The 18,951-nt window shown below is 41.9% G+C and overlaps 1 protein-coding gene across 1 annotated transcript in view; it reads left to right on the forward strand.

Moving 5' to 3' along the window:
- The window catches only part of SLC22A18 (solute carrier family 22 member 18), a 51,824-nt gene extending 33,127 nt beyond the window's left edge, over positions 1-18,697 (forward strand). The window contains exons 5-10 of the mRNA XM_069740205.1: positions 918-1,033; positions 1,108-1,209; positions 2,014-2,114; positions 8,874-8,975; positions 16,046-16,166; positions 18,045-18,697. Coding sequence (XP_069596306.1) covers positions 918-1,033; positions 1,108-1,209; positions 2,014-2,114; positions 8,874-8,975; positions 16,046-16,166; positions 18,045-18,232 — 730 coding nt within the window. The 3' untranslated portion in view covers positions 18,233-18,697. The remainder of the gene's footprint in view (positions 1-917; positions 1,034-1,107; positions 1,210-2,013; positions 2,115-8,873; positions 8,976-16,045; positions 16,167-18,044) is intronic.
- The last annotated feature ends 254 nt before the right edge of the window (positions 18,698-18,951 follow it).

The raw sequence follows: 18,951 nt of genomic DNA on the forward strand, positions 1-18,951 counted from the left end.
CAAAGATGGTAGTGGTGGAAAGGACAATGGTGGTGGGGAAGGAGGCAATGATGGAGGTGGTAATGAGTACAATGGGGAGGGGGAGAAAAATGATGATGGTGGAGGGGGCTGCATTATACCCTTTCAGGGGGGCTGCATTATACCCTATGAGGGGGCTACATTATAATTCTGTGGGGGCTGCATTATTCTCTGAGGGGGCTACATCATACTATATGAGGGGAGCTGCATTATGCCCTATGAGGGGCTACAGTATATTCTACGGGGGGCTGCCTTATGAGGGGTTGGCATTATACTCTGAGGGGGCTACATTATATTCTGTGGAGGGGTTGCATTATATTATATGGGGGGCTGCATTATTCTCTCAGGTGGCTACATCATACTATATGAGGGGAGCTGTATTATGCCCTATGAGGGGGCTACATTATATTCTGTGGAGGGGCTGCATTATGCCGTAAGAGGGAGCTGCATTATACCTTATGAGGGGGTTGCATTATATTTTGTGGGGTGCTGTATTATACCCTATGAGGGGGGCTGCATTATATTCCATGAGGGAGGCTACATTATATTCTATGAGGGATCTGCATTATATTCTATGGGGGGCTGCATTATATTCTGTGGGAGGCTACTTTATATTCTATGAGGGGGCTACCCCAACCCCTGCTACATAATTAAGACATGTAATACCTTATATTATGCCCTGATATTAGCGTGTTTTACCGCACAATTGGTGGTCTTGTATCTATTTCTATGTAGCTACATAGTGGGCCCCAAGAATGATTTTCTCTGGTGGGCCCAGGTGCTCCAGTCCGACGCTGGCACTGTCTACATTCTTTAGAATGAGTTCTGTTTAGGTCCTATTCATATTATTACTAATAATATTTAGCCTTGGCGCTCATGCCGGCTTCTTGTGTTGGCAGACTCTACACCCCCACCTTCATGGCGTTGGCCGCCAGCCTCGTTAGCTCTGTCATCGTTATGATCTACATCCCGGCACAAACCAAAGCAAAGCAAGAAAGCCGAGCCCAAGAACGAAGTAAGAGCGGATCCCGGTAATTGCCGCAGGCTTCAATGTATCATTGTCTCAACTTGACTCCCATTATCTTCCAGGTAAACCCAGCGTCTTCAACTTTGGAGAATTAGTCCGACTCTTGCAGTTCCCAGGCGTCATGGCTATTTTTATTATTAAAGTGCTCTCCGGGTTTCCAATAGGTAATAGTCCTCTTGTTTTATGCGGGAAGTGTCAGATAAGGGGCAACGATCACATATATGTCCATCATTCATCCAAAATATAAGAAGAGATGAAAAATTAGAACATGATGTTCCCTTTGGCTCTGCTATATCCAATGGCTCTGGCTCCACTGCATTGTCTGATGGGGTCTTTTGTTAGTCAGAATTTTTTTTTTTTTTCTTTAGAACCATAATGCAATTTTATTGATTTACTATTAAAGTGTGATATAAGGGGAATCGGTATAAAAAAGGCATCAGATATTGCTCCTGCTGAAAATAAACCCCGGGTATAACGTGCACTACATAATATTTACTGCGCCAGTAGTGAGCACAATAAATGGGTATAGGGGGAAGGAAAAGGGATATGTAGGGTGATAATCCTAACACTTACCATCCGGTATACCCTGACCATAATAAGATAATAAATATCATTTTTAAACAGATAAGAGAAATTAATAATTTATACCAATTTTCTCTTGCCGAAGTAATATAGCAAGTGTTAGGATGTAATAAGGAATATATTCAATACAGAGTTTTCTTAAATTAGTTAAATAGTTTTATTATTGTAGCCAATAGTTACTCAAAACAATCACCGAATATCCGTGCCCTACCACGCGTTTCGCACAGTTGCTTCCTCAGGGGGACCTACTACTTACTTCCCTGGAATTTTTATATTTATGATATGAAATTAATATTATGTATTTCTACACTATTTAATAAATAATGTATTTGAAACTTCCATTCAGGATAAATAACTCTCTTCAATGCACATTTGTGTCTCTTCAGGTGTTTTCATGCTCATGTTTTCCATCGTTTCTGTCGACTTTTTTGGCCTTAATGCGGCTACGGCGGGATATTTAATGTCGTATTTTGGGATTCTCCAGTTGGTAAGTCCCTCCTGATGAAAAGTCCTACAATCTAAACTAGAATAGTATCACTAGTCTATAAATCTAGATTGTTAAATGAAAGTTTTGTTGTGCTCTTCCATGCTTTACACTGCAGCTCTGCTTGGCTGCTCTATGCAAACACAAGCTTCTTTTATGTCGGGTCCTTGGGCTTTTGCCTTGTGGAAAGTTTTGGAATGTTGGGGTTTGTTGCTCTGGGACATCTACTATTTGCTTTGAACTTTTTTTTCCCCAAAGCAGACGGACCTATATTTGGACTTTTGATCTTTCTCTTCTTTGTTTATGTTATTACCTTTAGAAATAATGAGTAGGAAATGGAAGAAAAATAATCTATGTTTACCTTAAACTCGCCCGTGTTTGGACATAAAACACTGAAGTCTGTGAAGAGCGGAAGTGACCGAGGGCGCAATGCTCTTCTGGAAAAACATTATTCATCAGTGGATAAATTTGTTTGTTTTTTTTTGCTTTTTTTATAAGGGGCTTGAATTTGCCAGGAATATACATTGATGGCCTATGCTAGTGGTGTACTGAAAAATTCAAGGGGGCTTTATTTCAGGAATATAAACCAATAGCTTATCCTTAGGATATGAGGAATATGTTGAGATTACAAAAAAAAAATAAAAAAAATAAAAAAAGGTTAAAATATAAAAAAGCAAAAAATTTAAAAAAATTTAAAACGGAATGTATATCGGAAAATTGTATAATTTTTTATTCTACAAAATATAGCTTTTTTTGGTAAAGCGGGAATATTCCTTTTTAATTTTCCGCAAGTTTATCCAGTTCTTCTGTTCACTGGCGGACACAGTCAGAAAAGGGCCCCTGTGCAAGAACAATATATGGGCCCTTTGCAGCCCGAGAGCTCCTAAAAATGCAAAATTGCACTTGCTTTGGAGCAAGAAATGGGCCCCCTTACCTCTTGGGCCCCTGTGCGGCCGCACAGGTTGCACCAATGGTATGTCCGCCCATGCTTCTGTTGCACCATGTGTCTTGGATGGTGGGCTCTGTAGGTGGGCCACCAGGAGCTGTTCATGTCTTGTGGGTGTCCTTTCTACGCCTGAATAGATCATTTATGAGTGGATCCATGGTGCCCCCCCCCCCCCCCCCCCCCCGGCATATAAACACACACATGGGTGGCTGTTATTTCACCTGACAACCATTTCCTTCCTCTGTTGTGTATGAATGATTCCTTCCAGCTGCTGTTTTCTTTGTATTGATCTTCAAAGACGATGAGACTACAGAGTTTAGACCCAACATATAAAGACCTCACTGATGGAGGCTGTGTGACCTCATTATACCGTGACGAGAGACCGCTCACTAATGTATCTGTGTATATGGGCTTGGGGTGGGAAAAAATAAATGGATGCGGGACTGAACTAATATAGCTAACGGCATGGACTAGGTAATAAACTTTTTCGGTCAGTTCCTTATATTTTTCAAGATCTTTTCTTGCTGTCAAGAATTGGATCATTCTTATTTACAATCCTAATGATGAACCGTTTGTTACAGTTGTATCAAACCTAGAGAACTGAACAGACAGGATACATCTCATCTGAACTGATCCCTTGTAACAAACCATCAGCTCTGGAGAGAGCGATTTGTTGCCTGTGTTCTATGGAATATTAACACTTTGATAAACTTCAAGACAAGCTCAGTTTACCATTGTGTGTAGCTGATTGTTCTGAAGCTATGAAGTGTACATTGACTATATATATATATATATATATATATATATATATATATATATATATATATATATATATATATATATATACACAGTGCCTTGCGAAAGTATTCTGCTCCCTGGAACTTTCCAACCTTTTCCCACATATCAGGCTTCAAACATAAAGGTACAAAATGTAAATTTTTGGTGAAGAATCAACAACAAGTGGAACACAATTGTGAAGTTGAACGAAATTTATTGGTTATTTTACATTTTTGTGGAAATTCAAAAACTGATAAGTGGGACGTGCAATATTATTCGGCCCCTTTACTTTCAGTGCAGCAAACTCCCTCCAGAAGTTCATTGTGGATCTCTGAATGATCCAATGTCGTCCTAAATGCCTAATGATGATAAATATAATCCACCTGTGTGTGATCAAGTCTCCGTATAAAAGCACCTGCTCTGTGATAGTCTCAGGGTTCTGTGTGAAGCACAGAGAGCATCATGAAGACCAAGGAACACAACAGGCAGGTCCGGGATACTGTTGTGGAGAAGTTTAAAGCCGGATTTGGATACAAAATGATTTCTAAAACTTTAAACATCCCAAGGAGCACTGTGCAAGCGATCATATTGAAATGCAAGGAGTATTATACCACTGCAAATCTACCAAGACCCGGCCGTCCCTCTAAACTTTCATCTCAAACAAGGAGAAGACTGATCAGAGATGCAGCCAAGAGGCCCATGATCACTCTGGATGAACTGCAGAGATCTACAGCTGAGGTGGGACAGTCTGTCCATAGGACAACAATCAGTCGTACACTGCACAAATCTGGCCTTTATGGAAGAGTAGCAAGAAGAAAGCCATTTCTCAAAGATATCCATAAAAAGTGTCGCTTAAAGTTTGTAACAAGCCACCTGGGAGACACCAAACATGTGGAAGAAGGTGCTCTGGTCAGAATAAACCAAAATCGAACTTTTTGGCAACACAGCTCATCACCCTGAACACACCATCCCCACTGTCAAACATGGTGGTGGCAGCATCATGGTTTGGGCCTGCTTGTCTTCCGCAGGGACAGGGAAAATGGTTACAATTGATGGGAAGATGGATGGAGCCAAATACAGGACCTGCAAAAGACCTGAGACTGGGACGGAGATTTGTCTTCCAACAAGACAATGATCCCAAACATAAAGCAAAATCTACAGTGGAATGGTTCACAAATAAACGTATCCAGGTGTTAGAATGGCCAAGTCAGAGTCCAGACCTCAATCCAACCGAGAATCTGTGGAAAGAGCTGAAAACTGCTGTTCACAAACGATCTCCATCAACCTCACTGAGCTCGAGCTGTTTGCCAAGGAAGAATGGGCGAGAATTTCAGTCTCTCCATGTACAAATCTGATAGAGACAAACCCCAAGAGACTTGTAATCGCAGCAAAAGGTGGCGCAACAAAGTATTAAGTTACAGGGGCCGAATAATATCGCACGCCCCACTTTTCAGTTTTTCAATTTACACAAAAATTTTAAATAACCAATAAATTTTGTTCAACTTCACAATTGTGTTCCACTTGTTGCTGATTCTTCACCAAAAATTTACATTTGGTATCTTTATGTTTGAAGCCTGATATGTGGGAAAAGGTTGAAAAGTTCCAGGGGACCAAATACTTTTGCAAGGCACTGTATTTATTTTAATAACTTCTATAGCACCATTAATTATAAAGCACTTTACAGACATTATCGGCACCGGCCCTACATGCAGTTGTGTAGGCCAGGGACGGGGCCAGCACGTTCCTCCTCCTACACAAGATGTCATTGCTCTTCCCTGACTTGCCTATAATATAAATATTGTAATAATAGAGTTGTCAATCATAAACAGCAAGTTAGATATCATAGAAGTATATATTGTTTTCTAATGAAACACATCATTTAGCATAAAACAACTCCACCTAAAATAAATCCTAAAAACTTTGCTATTTAATTTTTGAAATATAACTACTATAATACTGCCCCCTATGTACAAGAATATAACTACTATAATACTGCCCCTATGTACCAGAATATAACTACTATAATACTGCTCCTATGTACAAGAATATAACTACTATAATACTGCTCCTATGTACCAGAATATAACTACTATAATACTGCTCCTATGTACCAGAATATAACTACTATAATACTGCTCCTATGTACAAGAATATAACTACTATAATACTGCTCCTATGTACCAGAATATAACTACTATAATACTGCTCCTATGTACAAGAATATAACTACTATAATACTGCTCCTATGTACAAGAATATAACTACTATAATACTGCTCCTATGTACCAGAATATAACTCCTATAATACTGCTCCCTATGTACAAGAATATAACTACTATAATACTGCTCCTATGTACAAGAATGTAACTACTATAATACTGCCTCCTATGTACAAGATTATGACTACTATAATACTGCTCCCTATGTACAAGAATATAACTACTATAATACTGCCCATATGTACAAGAATATAACTACTATAATACTGCCCCTCTGTACAAGAATATAACTACGATAATACTGCCCCCTATGTACAAGAATATAACTACTATAATACTGCCCCTATGTACAAGAATATAACTACTATAATACTGCCCATATGTACAAGAATATAACTACTATAATACTGCCCCTATGTACAGGAATATAACTACTATAATACTGCTCCTATGTGCAAGAATATAACTACTATAATACTGCCCCTATGTACAAGAATATAACTACTATAATACTGCCTCTTATGTAGAAGAATATAACTACTATAATACTGCCCCTATGTACAAGAACATAACTACTATGATACTGCCCCTATGTACAAGAATATAACTACTATAATACTGCCCCTATGTACAAGAATATAACTCCTATAATACTGCCCCTATGTACAAGAATATAACTCCTATAATACTGCTCCTATGTACAAGAATATAACTCCTATAATACTGCCCCTATGTACAAGAATATAACTCCTATAATACTGCCCCTATGTACAAGAATATAACTCCTATAATACTGCTCCTATGTACAAGAATATAACTCCTATAATACTGCCCCTATGTACAAGAATATAACTCCTATAATACTGCTCCTATGTACAAGAATATAACTCCTATAATACTGCTCCCTATATACAAGAATATAACTACTATAATACTGCCCCTATGTACAAGAATATAACTCCTATAATACTGCCCCTATGTACAAGAATATAACTCCTATAATACTGCTCCTATGTACAAGAATATAACTCCTATAATACTGCCCCTATGTACAAGAATATAACTCCTATAATACTGCCCCTATGTACAAGAATATAACTCCTATAATACTGCCCCTATGTACAAGAATATAACTCCTATAATACTGCTCCTATGTACAAGAATATAACTCCTATAATACTGCCCCTATGTACAAGAATATAACTCCTATAATACTGCCCCTATGTACAAGAATATAACTCCTATAATACTGCTCCTATGTACAAGAATATAACTCCTATAATACTGCCCCTATGTACAAGAATATAACTCCTATAATACTGCCCCTATGTACAAGAATATAACTCCTATAATACTGCCCCTATGTACAAGAATATAACTCCTATAATACTGCCCCTATGTACAAGAATATAACTCCTATAATACTGCTCCTATGTACAAGAATATAACTCCTATAATACTGCTCCCTATGTACAAGAATATAACTCCTATAATACTGCTCCTATGTACAGGAATATAACTCCTATAATACTGCATCTTAGGCTACGTTCACATTAGCGTTGCGCCGCCCTGCGTCGGCGACGCAACGCGCGACGCATGTTAAAACGCGCGCAAACGCGCGCAAAAACGCGCGCGTTTTGCGACGCGTGCGTCGTTTTTGACAAAAATCGGACGCACAGAAAATGCAACTTGTTGCATTTTCTTGCGTCCGACGCTAGCGTCGGAAACGACGCACGTGGCGAAAAACGCCACCCAAAAAACGCACGCGTCCCCTATGTTAAACATAGGGGCGCGTCGCCGCTGCGTCGCCGCTGCGTCGCCGACGCAACAGCGGCGCAACGCTAATGTGAACGTACCCTTATAAAGGGACGATGCGTCTTCCTTGCTAATGAGAATCTGAGCTCTCAGGACTGTTTCAGCCTCACTGATGATCTGGACATGGTATTTTTGACCGGAGAAATCTGGACTGGAATGCTGTCCTGCGTTGCGTGCTCTTATGTTACCACCTTGCATTTCTACAGCCGCAGGCTTTCCTGCAGACTTTTGTGTGACAGGAGCGGCCTATTGTCCTCTATAGCAGAGGGTGGCATTGCACAGGTCTTGTTTCCTCGGCGTGTCGGCTGTCTCCTGCGCATAGTGCAAGTTTTATGTGCTGTGACTTGTCACTGAGGTGGGGTTCCCCGGCCGCTTATTGTTTCCCTTTTTTTTTTTTCTCACGCTTTTACATTGAAGACTCTTAGAAAAGGTTATCATTTCCTATTCGGAACTTGATCTCTAGGATTGCGTCTGCTGTAATGATGGAGGAGCGATTGTGTGACCTGATTTTCTTGGTAGAGGAGAGAGATGAGATCGACTTACGCTCCCATCTAGGAGTAAATCCTCAGCTTTATAATTGCTGCTACTTATCCTCGTGTATGTGAAAGAGTGAGGAAAGTTTTATAAAGTCCCAATTAACCCCAAAAAGACACTAAAATGACATCTAAAATGTTGGGCGATAAGATGAGCCAGTCTTGATGCCTACCTTGATGGGTTATAGTCGAAGGTCCAAGATGATGGGGGTTCAAATATTACAAATTGTATTATTTATTTAGTTTCTTCAATGACATTTAGTTACTTGCTTTCTTTATTCTTCCTAATTTTAGTTTGTTTCTTTTCGTTCCTTCTCATTTGCGAGCAGGGACTTCACCCCTAATGTTTAAATTGTCTTAACTTGTACTGAATTTATTGTCTGTACATGTCCCCGCTTAATTGTAAAGTGTTGCGGAATATGTTGGCGCTATATAAATAAAAATTATTATTATTATTATTATTATTTTCAAGGTTGTCCAGGGACTCATGGTTGGACGCCTGACCAGCCGCTTCTCGGATGATACTATGCTTCTGTTAAGTATAGTGGTTTCTATGGTCGTTGGACTGGGCCTGGTAAGAATTTTTTTTAAATCAAATGTTTTTTTTGTTTTTTTTTAATTGAATTTGATAAAGATTAACACAAAGAGAAAAACAACAACAACCAGACAAACACTGGAGAAACACAGCTCACCACCCCCCAACCTTAAGAAACATTATTCATGCGTTATTTATACATCTTGGCTCTACAGGGCCTGGTAAGAATTTAACAATTTTTTACAAAAATCCTAAGCAGTCAGCAGATTTGCCGTTCAGCGCTTTTGGAAAGGTGGGTGACATCAGAATACCCTGGCAGGTGGATCTAGTCCTGACCACTGGGAAGATGGCTTAGAAATAACCATCAAGAGGGGAATTTTCTATCCAGGTGCCTCTGAGAGTTAACCACAGTGCCCCCATAACAATAGTAGACACAGTGCCCACATAACAATAATAGACACAGTGCCCCCCTAGCAGTTACATACGGTTGCCCAGAAAACAGAGGCATTTAGAGTTCCACAATAATATGATGCAATTATACCTGATACTAAGATTCCATCCAGGCAGGCTATAAAAAAAAAGTCAACCACTGTGCCCCCATAATAGCAACAGATACATTGTCGCCATTACAGTTCCATTTAGGTGCTATAAGGGCACATTGATAGAACGGCCATATTACGGGTGTCTGTGGCTGACTATTATGGGGGCATCCGGAGATAACTGTTATGGTGACATTACATTTGTAACTATTATGGGGTCACTATACCTGACTCATTTTTACCTGGAGAGGAGGCAACTAAAAGTTCACTGAAACTAACACTGTTATGGAGGAACCAGGACTGGTTCTGATATTGCCATAAACACTCCAGATATTGTGTCCCCAGTTCCCTCCAGGTGGCCGTCACAAAAGAATCAGCCATGGTGCCGCCATATTAGCTCCAGATATAGTGGCACAGTGGCACTGTAGCAGTTCTATCTCCTTTATAAATCAGTCACTTACAGTGCCCCCATAGTAGTGCCAAGTATAATGTCATCATGACCATTTTATCCAAGTGCCATTTATAAAAGAGGAAGTCACAGTTATCCCCTCCCCCATAATGACTCCAGGTATAATGTCGTCATGACTGTTTTACCCAGGTGTTCTTTATAATATCCAGGTACCCTTTAGAAGAGATCTAACCAGTGCCCCCATACTAGCGCCAGGTATAACGTCGTCATGGACGTTCTATCCAGGTGTTCTTTATAATATCCAGGTACCCTTTAGAAGAGATCTAACCAGTGCCCCCATAGTAGCGCCAGGTATAATGTCATCATGACCGTTCTATCCAGGTGTTCTTTATAATATCCAGGTACCCTTTAGAAGAGATCTAACCAGTGCCCCCATAGTAGCGCCAGGTATAATGTCATCATGACCGTTCTATCCAGGTGCTCTTTATAATATCCAGGTATCCTTTAGAAGAGTTCTCACCAGTGCCCCCATAGTAGCACCAGGTATAAAGTCGTCATGACCGTTTTATCCAGGTGTTCTTTATAATATTCAGGTACCCTTTAGAAGAGATCTAACCAGTGCCCCCATAGTAGCGCCAGGTATAATGTCGTCATGACCATTCTTTCCAGGTGTTCTTTATAATATCCAGGTACCCTTTAGAAGAGATCTAACCAGTGCCCCCATAGTAGCGCCAGGTATAATGTCGTCATGACCGTTCTTTCCAGGTGTTCTTTATAATATCCAGGTACCCTTTAGAAGAGATCTAACCAGTGTCCCCATAGTAGTGCCAGGTATAATGTCATCATGACCGTTCTATCTACGTGTTCTTTATAATATCCAGGTACCCTTCAGAAGAGATCTAACCAGTGCCCCCATAGTAGCACCAGGTATAATGTTGTCATGTTGTTCTATCTACGTGTTCTTTATAATATCCAGGTACCCTTCAGAAGAGATCTAACCAGTGCCCCCATAGTAGCGCCAGGTATAATGTCATCATGACCGTTCTATCCAGGTGTTCTTTATAATATCCAGGTACCCTTTAGAAGAGATCTAACCAGTGTCCCCATAGTAGTGCCAGGTATAATGTCATCATGACCGTTCTATCTACGTGTTCTTTATAATATCCAGGTACCCTTCAGAAGAGATCTAACCAGTGCCCCCATAGTAGCACCAGGTATAATGTCGTCATGACCGTTCTATCTACGTGTTCTTTATAATATACAGGTCCCCTTTAGAAGAGATCTCACCAGTGCCCCCATAGTAGCTCCAGATCTAGCGTCACCATTACAGTTCACCCGTCACGGGAGAGACTTTCTTCTTCTGCTCCTCAATGTTGATAGTAGGGTGAAACAAAAGGTGACTGTAGCTGTTGGCCATATCACTGGTCATACTGGTGACATGTTGTCCATACTGATGGAGAACCCCAGTAACGGAGACTCCTTTTTTGATGTCTGAAAGCCCCTTTCATTTCCCCCTGGTTTGTTCTTCTTTCTTGTTTATTTGCGCTTCCTCTAAACGTTACTAATTATACCACAATAACAATTTAACAAACACAAGAATCTCGCTCTTTGCTGCCACTTATGAAAAGAGTCCTAGAAATAACATCCTTTATGACGGCCGCGCCGTGCGGGGCCCGAATACCTGCACTGTAATAACAAGGCGCAGGACCAAACCGATCTGTCTCTTGTGCCGGCGGCTGAATACATAAGGTCTTTATGGCATATTTTAGTGTTGTGTTTTATCCGTGTCCTCCTATGTCTGTGTACCCGGCACATCCCCATCAGCAATGCGCCCACTCGTTATTCTCCTGGAATGTCTAGGAAACCATTTTATTGAAAATGAGACTCAACAAGTCCGGACTAATGAAGCATAGCAAAACAAAAAATAGCAAAAGAAAAGTTTATTTATTTCACTTTATTATCTATTTATATTATCGGCCTCGCCAAATCTTGTCCCACATTAGCGGGTCAGAAGCCAATAAATCAGGAAAAAATGGGAACGTTAGTTCAGCATTAATAGGAAAACTTACTAATTTCCATCATTTCACATCAATGGCAGCAACAGCGCCCCCCATAGCATTTCTACCTATGGTATATACTTAATAATGCCCCATAACAACTCCGTCCAGGGGACAATATAATAGTGTCCGATATACTGCCAAGAAAACAACCAAGTCCCAGTGCCCCTGAACAAAACTTTTCACCGTCCCCCCATAATAACACTAGACAGAGTGCCAACATAACATTAAAATAGAGCCAAACCGCCCTAATAATTGCCCCAGATATACTGCCTCTATAGCAGAGCCAACCTGCCCTAATAACTGTCCCAGATATAGTGCCTCTATAGCAGAGCCAACCTGCCCTAATAACTGTCCCAGATATACTGCCTCTATAGTAGAGCCAACCTGCCCTAATAACTGCCAAAGATATACTGCCTCTATAGCAGAGCCAACCTGCCCTAATAACTGTCCCAGATATAATGCTTCTATAGCAGAGCCAACCTGCCCTAATAACTGTCCCAGATATAGTGCCTCTATAGCAGAGCCAACCTGCCCTAATAACTGCCCCAGATATAGTGCCTCTATAGCAGAGCCAACCTGCCCTAATAACTGTCCCAGATATACTGCCTCTATAGTAGAGCCAACCTGCCCTAATAACTGCCAAAGATATACTGCCTCTATAGCAGAGCCAACCTGCCCTAATAACTGTCCCAGATATAATGCTTCTATAGCAGAGCCAACCTGCCCTAATAACTGTCCCAGATATAGTGCCTCTATAGCAGAGCCAACCTGCCCTAATAACTGCCCCAGATATAGTGACTCTATAGCAGAGCCAACCTGCCCTAATAACTGCCCCAGATATGGTGCCTCTATAGCAGAGCCAACCTGCCCTAATAACTGTCCCAGATATAGTGCCTCTATAGCAGAGCCAACCTGCCCTAATAACGGCCCCAGATATACTGCTTCTATAGCAGAGCCAACCTGCCCTAATAACTGCCCCAGATATAATACCTCTATGGCAGAGCCAACCTGCCCTAATAACTGCCAAAGATATACTGCCTCTATGGCAGAGCCAACCTGCCCTAATAATTGCCCCAGATATACTGCCTCTATAGCAGAGCAAACCTGCCTTAATAAGTGCCCCAGATATACTGCCTCTATAGCAGAGCCAACCTGCCCTAATAACTGCCCCAGATATAGTGCCTCTATAGCAGAGCAAACCTGACCTAATAACTGCCCCAGATATAGTGCCTCAATAGCAGAGCCAACCTGCCCTAATAACTGCCCCAGATATAGTGCCTTTATTGCAGAGCCAACCTGCCCTAGTAACTACCCCAGATATAGTGCCTCTATAGCAGAGCCAACCTGCCCTAATAACTGCCCCAGATATACTGCCTCTATAGCAGAGCCAACCTGCCCTAATAACTGCCCCAGATATAATACCTCTATAGCAGAGCCAACCTGCCCTAATAACTGCCCCAGATATACTGCCTCTATAGCAGAGCCAACCTGCCCTAATAACTGCCCCAGATATACTTCCTCTATAGCAGAGCCAAACTGCCCTAATAACTGCCCCAGATATACTGCCTCTATAGCAGAGCCAACCTGCCCTAATAACTGCCCCAGATATAATACCTCTATAGCAGAGCCAACCTGCCCTAATAACTGCCCCAGATATACTGCCTCTATAGCAGAGCCAACCTGCCCTAATAACTGCCCCAGATATACTGCCTCTATAGCAGAGCAAACCTGACCTAATAACTGCCCCAGATATAATACCTCTATAGCAGAGCCAACCTGCCCTAATAACTGCCCCAGATATACTGCCTCTATAGCAGAGCAAACCTGACCTAATAACTGCCCCAGATATAATACCTCTATAGCAGAGCCAACCTGCCCTAATAACTGCCCCAGATATACTGCCTCTATAGCAGAGCGAACCTGCCCTAATAACTGCCCCAGATATAATACCTCTATAGCAGAGCCAACCTGCCCTAATAACTGCCCCAGATATACTGCCTCTATAGCAGAGCCAACCTGCCCTAATAAATGCCCCAGATATACTGCCTCTATAGCAGAGCAAACCTGACCTAATAAGTGCCCCAGATATACTGCCTCAATAGCAGAGCCAACCTGCCCTAATAAGTGCCCCAGATATACTGCCTCAATAGCAGAGCCAACCTGCCCTAATAACTGCCCCAGATATAATACCTCTATAGCAGAGCCAACCTGCCCTAATAACTGCCCCAGATATACTGCCTCTATAGCAGAGCCAACCTGCCCTAATAACTGCCCCAGATATACTGCCTCTATAGCAGAGCCAACCTGCCCTAATAACTGCCCCAGATATACTGCCTCTATAGCAGAGCCAACCTGCCCTAATAACTGCCCCAGATATAATACCTCTATAGCAGAGCCAACCTGCCCTAATAACTGCCCCAGATATACTGCCTCTATAGCAGAGCCAACCTGCCCTAATAACTGCCCCAGATATACTGCCTCTATAGCAGAGCTAACCTGACCTAATAAGTGCCCCAGATATACTGCCTCAATAGCAGAGCCAACCTGCCCTAATAACTGCCCCAGATATACTGCCTCTATAGCAGAGCCAACCTGCCCTAATAACTGCCCCAGATATAATACCTCTATAGCAGAGCCAACCTGCCCTAATAACTGCCCCAGATATACTGCCTCTATAGCAGAGCTAACCTGACCTAATAAGTGCCCCAGATATACTGCCTCAATAGCAGAGCCAACCTGCCCTAATAACTGCCCCAGATATACTGCCTCTATAGCAGAGCCAACCTGCCCTAATAACTGCCCCAGATATAATACCTCTATAGCAGAGCCAACCTGCCCTAATAACTGCCCCAGATATACTGCCTCTATAGCAGAGCCAACCTGCCCTAATAACTGCCCCAGATATAATACCTCTATAGCAGAGCCAACCTGCCCTAATAACTGCCCCAGATATACTGCCTCTATAGCAGAGCCAACCTGCCCTAATAACTGCCCCAGATATACTGCCTCTATAGCAGAGCAAACCTGACCTAATAAGTGCCCCAGATATACTGCCTCAATAGCAGAGCCAACCTGCCCTAATAAGTGCCCCAGATATACTGCCTCTATAGCAGAGCCAACCTGACACAATGATAATAATAATAACTGCACCACACATAGTAAGTGGCAGTTCCCTCTTAATTATTTCTCCCAGGTTCCCCTATATGCCAGTTGCAGTGCCGGTAGTGACTACCTAACAGTTCCCTCTAGTCCTTTTATATCTGTGCCGACACTTGACCGATGTCATCATGAAGAAAGTAGTTCTGTAATGTGCTATAAGGAGATGTTTCCGTTTTCCAGGTACAGTTATTAGACTCCTTATGACACAATATAACGGTGCCAGTGTTCTTTGTCCCATAGCAATGTCTTCCGGGCTCCCCTATAACAAATCCATCCGCTGTGCCCCCATTACAGCGTACCCTGTTATGGGGACTCTGTCAGCAGGATTTCACCCCCCAGACTATTTCCATGTTCATGTAGCCCTTTCAAAGACAAGTCCAGCAATACCTTTACATGGCCGGTCCGTTCATCAATTCCTGAAAAATCAGTGTTTGAATTGCTAAGCAAATGAGGCTGAAGAGCTATGGTAGATCTGAAGCCTTTGTCACTCCAGCTCTATTCCCCGCCTCCCCCTGATTGATTGACAGTCTCCATACTGTGGGACTACAGGGAAAGGAGCCGTCAGTGAAGCAGGAGCTGGCGGCGCTGGGCAAGAAATAGAGCTGGAGTGGCACAGGCTTCAGATCTACCATAGCTCTACACCCTCATTTGCCCACATCACCCTCATCAATCAATCCCTGATTTCTCAGTAATGGAGGAACGGACCTGCCATGTACAGATATTGCCGGATTTGTCTTTGGAAGAGCTACATGTGCATATAGATAGTTTGGGGGGGGGTGACATCCTGCTGACAGTTTCCCTTTAAATGTTTCCTCCAGACGCTGCTATTACAATCAGTGCCACTACGATCTGACGTGAAGAAAGAAGTTACGTAAAACTTTCTCAGTTCAAGCGCAGTCATTTGGCTTCATGTGACGCAACTTTTTGCCTTTCCTCCTTTAGATAGTAATGAGTAATGTCTTCCATTTCTGCATCATCGCCCTCCCGATGGTTTTCAGTCTGTGCGTCTCCGGAGTCATCACCGACAGTATCTTAACGAAAGCCGTGCCTCCATCAGAAACTGGTATGTACTGGGAATAGGCCACGATACCACTCAGGACTGGGGATGGCGTCAACATTGCTTGTCCACTGACTGCTCATCATTCATTTCCTGAAATACTCTGTGCTGCTTGGGACATTATCCACCCCACTTTGCGACTATCAGCCTGAGACCCCCCCTATTCATCTTCATCGCCCTTCCACATTATTTCACATGTATCTCTGACCATAAATATTTTATTTTGTAAACAAAGACTTAATTGTTACATAATGTAACGTTTGGCAACATTGCCCAGACTTCTCAGTATCTCTGCTTGCTGACAATGAATGTGAACTTTTGATACTGAACTCTTTATCTAGAAAACTGAAATGTTCAACTCTCCTTATTCCGGATGGAACAGTTCTTCTGAGTTGCGGGTCTGAATATGGCCATGAACAGACCCGGATCTTTCCAGGCTACATACCTCTTCTCTATGGGAGATCTCATTACAGGGGTCTCGGGTGTCCGATGTGAATCTGCACATTCTTCGCCTTTTATGTTCAGGTTTTCTATTACTTTTTTTTGTAGGAGTTTTACATTCCAAACCTTCCCATGCCCAGAATATAAGAAGCAGAGACTAAGCCGCGGCACCTGGATGAGATTTACAGTTTATAATAGATTAAAAAATCCACCTTTAGTCCTTCCACAATATAGAAAATTTCAGATTTGAATATTTTTTTAAATTATGATTATGTGGATGTGGATGTGGATACACATGATGAGAGCATTATACTGCCTCTGTACAAATCCCTAGTTAGACCGCACATGGAGTACTGTGTCCAGTTTTGGGCACCGGTGCTCAGGAAGGATATAATGGAACTAGAGAGAGTACAAAGGAGGGCAACAAAATTAATAAAGGGGATGGGAGAACTACAATACCCATATAGATTAGCGAAATTAGGATTATTTAGTCTAGAAAAAAGACGACTGAGGGGCGATCTAATAACCATGTATAAGTATATAAGGGGACAATACAAATATCTCGCTGAGGATCTGTTTATACCAAGGAAGGTGACGGGCACAAGGGGGCATTCTTTGCGTCTGGAGGAGAGAAGGTTTTTCCACCAACATAGAAGAGGATTCTTTACTGTTAGGGCAGTGAGAATCTGGAATTGCTTGCCTGAGGAGGTGGTGATGGCGAACTCAGTCGAGGGGTTCAAGAGAGGCCTGGATGTCTTCCTGGAGCAGAACAATATTGTATCATACAATTATTAGGTTCTGTAGAAGGACGTAGATCTGGGTATTTATTATGATGGAATATAGGCTGAACTGGATGGACAAATGTCTTTTTTCGGCCTTACTAACTATGTTACTATGTTACTATTTACCCCACAACATACAAATAAGTTAGATGTAAATGGAAATTTTTAGAAGTTTATCATATGGATAAGTTCAGAAAACCTCTCTATTCTCCTCCTCACGTCATATCACTGCCCTGTATAAAGACAGTCCTCTGCTGAAATACTCTGTCCTGCCGGACCACTCTGGTCCTTCCACCTTATCTCCTTCCCTTGCTCCTGCCATGACACTCTTCTCCTTAAAGGTGTCTGTACATCTGAGATAGTCATTGGTCTCCTGCTATAGAGATGGATAATCCTCTTTTAAAATACTCTGTGCTGCTGGGGGGGCCAAATGGTTTTTATTACGTCCGGAAACATAAAACCATAGAGGGTGTATGATGTCATTGTTCCCATGACTGTAAGTGGACAGGTCACTTTCCCCACATGGTCAGCACACTCGTCTCCTGCTGTTATCTTTCTTTTTTTTTTCTCTTCACCTGCTGGGTGACTTCTACGGGTCTGGTGTTCTGTCTGATAGCGGTGGTGATACAACACGCTGACGATATCTTTTCTCTTGTTGCAGGAGCGATGCTGGGGATCTGCGCCTCTATCCAGCCCCTCATACGGACCATAGGACCCACCATCGGGGGATATCTGTATAAACACTATGGGGTACCCTCCTTTGGCCTTTTCAACATTATTATTAGTCTGTGTTTATTAATGTACCTTGTAATTGGTCAACCGAGGCGAAATGTAGGGAAGGACAAGTAGCACAAGCAGACACGGATTTTTTATTTTATTTTTGCAAATCTAGACAGTTTTAGAAGGAAAATTCTCTGAAGCCCCCAGATGTGAAAAAGAGTATTAACTTCATTTTTTCAGAAAATCCAGAATATTTCATAAAGCATCTAACAAAACAAATCAGGGTAAGACCCTGTAACTATCCAGTTTTAGGAGAACTACAACTCCCAACATGCTCTGACATCCACAGGTCAGTAGTCTCATAAGCTACGGCACTCACGTTCCTATAAAATCTCAGCTCGCAGCAGAAGAAGACTCTATTGGAAACAGTCAGCAAGGGGGCAATTAATTATCTACCTCTATATTTAAACTCTACCTGTGACCAAGTCGGTCAGTGCCCATCGGGGTCGTTTTTATGCAATTGTTAGAATCGTTAGATGTAATCTTTTATATTTCTGTGTTTATGTGTAAATAATAAATATTTACATAACAGAACGCGTCTGTGGATTGTGGGAAGATTGAGGTTTGCGACATCGGATTGTCTCAGCTTGATACTTCTCACAACTGTTACAATTGTATCAGGTTTGTGCAGGGAATCTGGATAGAAACAAGTCCCGCCGCATTCAGCGACAGCAAGCAGAGATCGAAATTGTATTGGAAAGTGGAAGAACTTTATTTTACAGCTTACACCAATCATTTACTGACTTCCTTTGGAGTTGGCCCTAAAAGTTTATTGAACGGGGACAGCT

Source organism: Ranitomeya imitator, chromosome 9 (genome assembly GCF_032444005.1).
Source record: "Ranitomeya imitator isolate aRanImi1 chromosome 9, aRanImi1.pri, whole genome shotgun sequence".
In the NCBI taxonomy this organism is placed as follows: domain Eukaryota; kingdom Metazoa; phylum Chordata; class Amphibia; order Anura; family Dendrobatidae; genus Ranitomeya; species Ranitomeya imitator.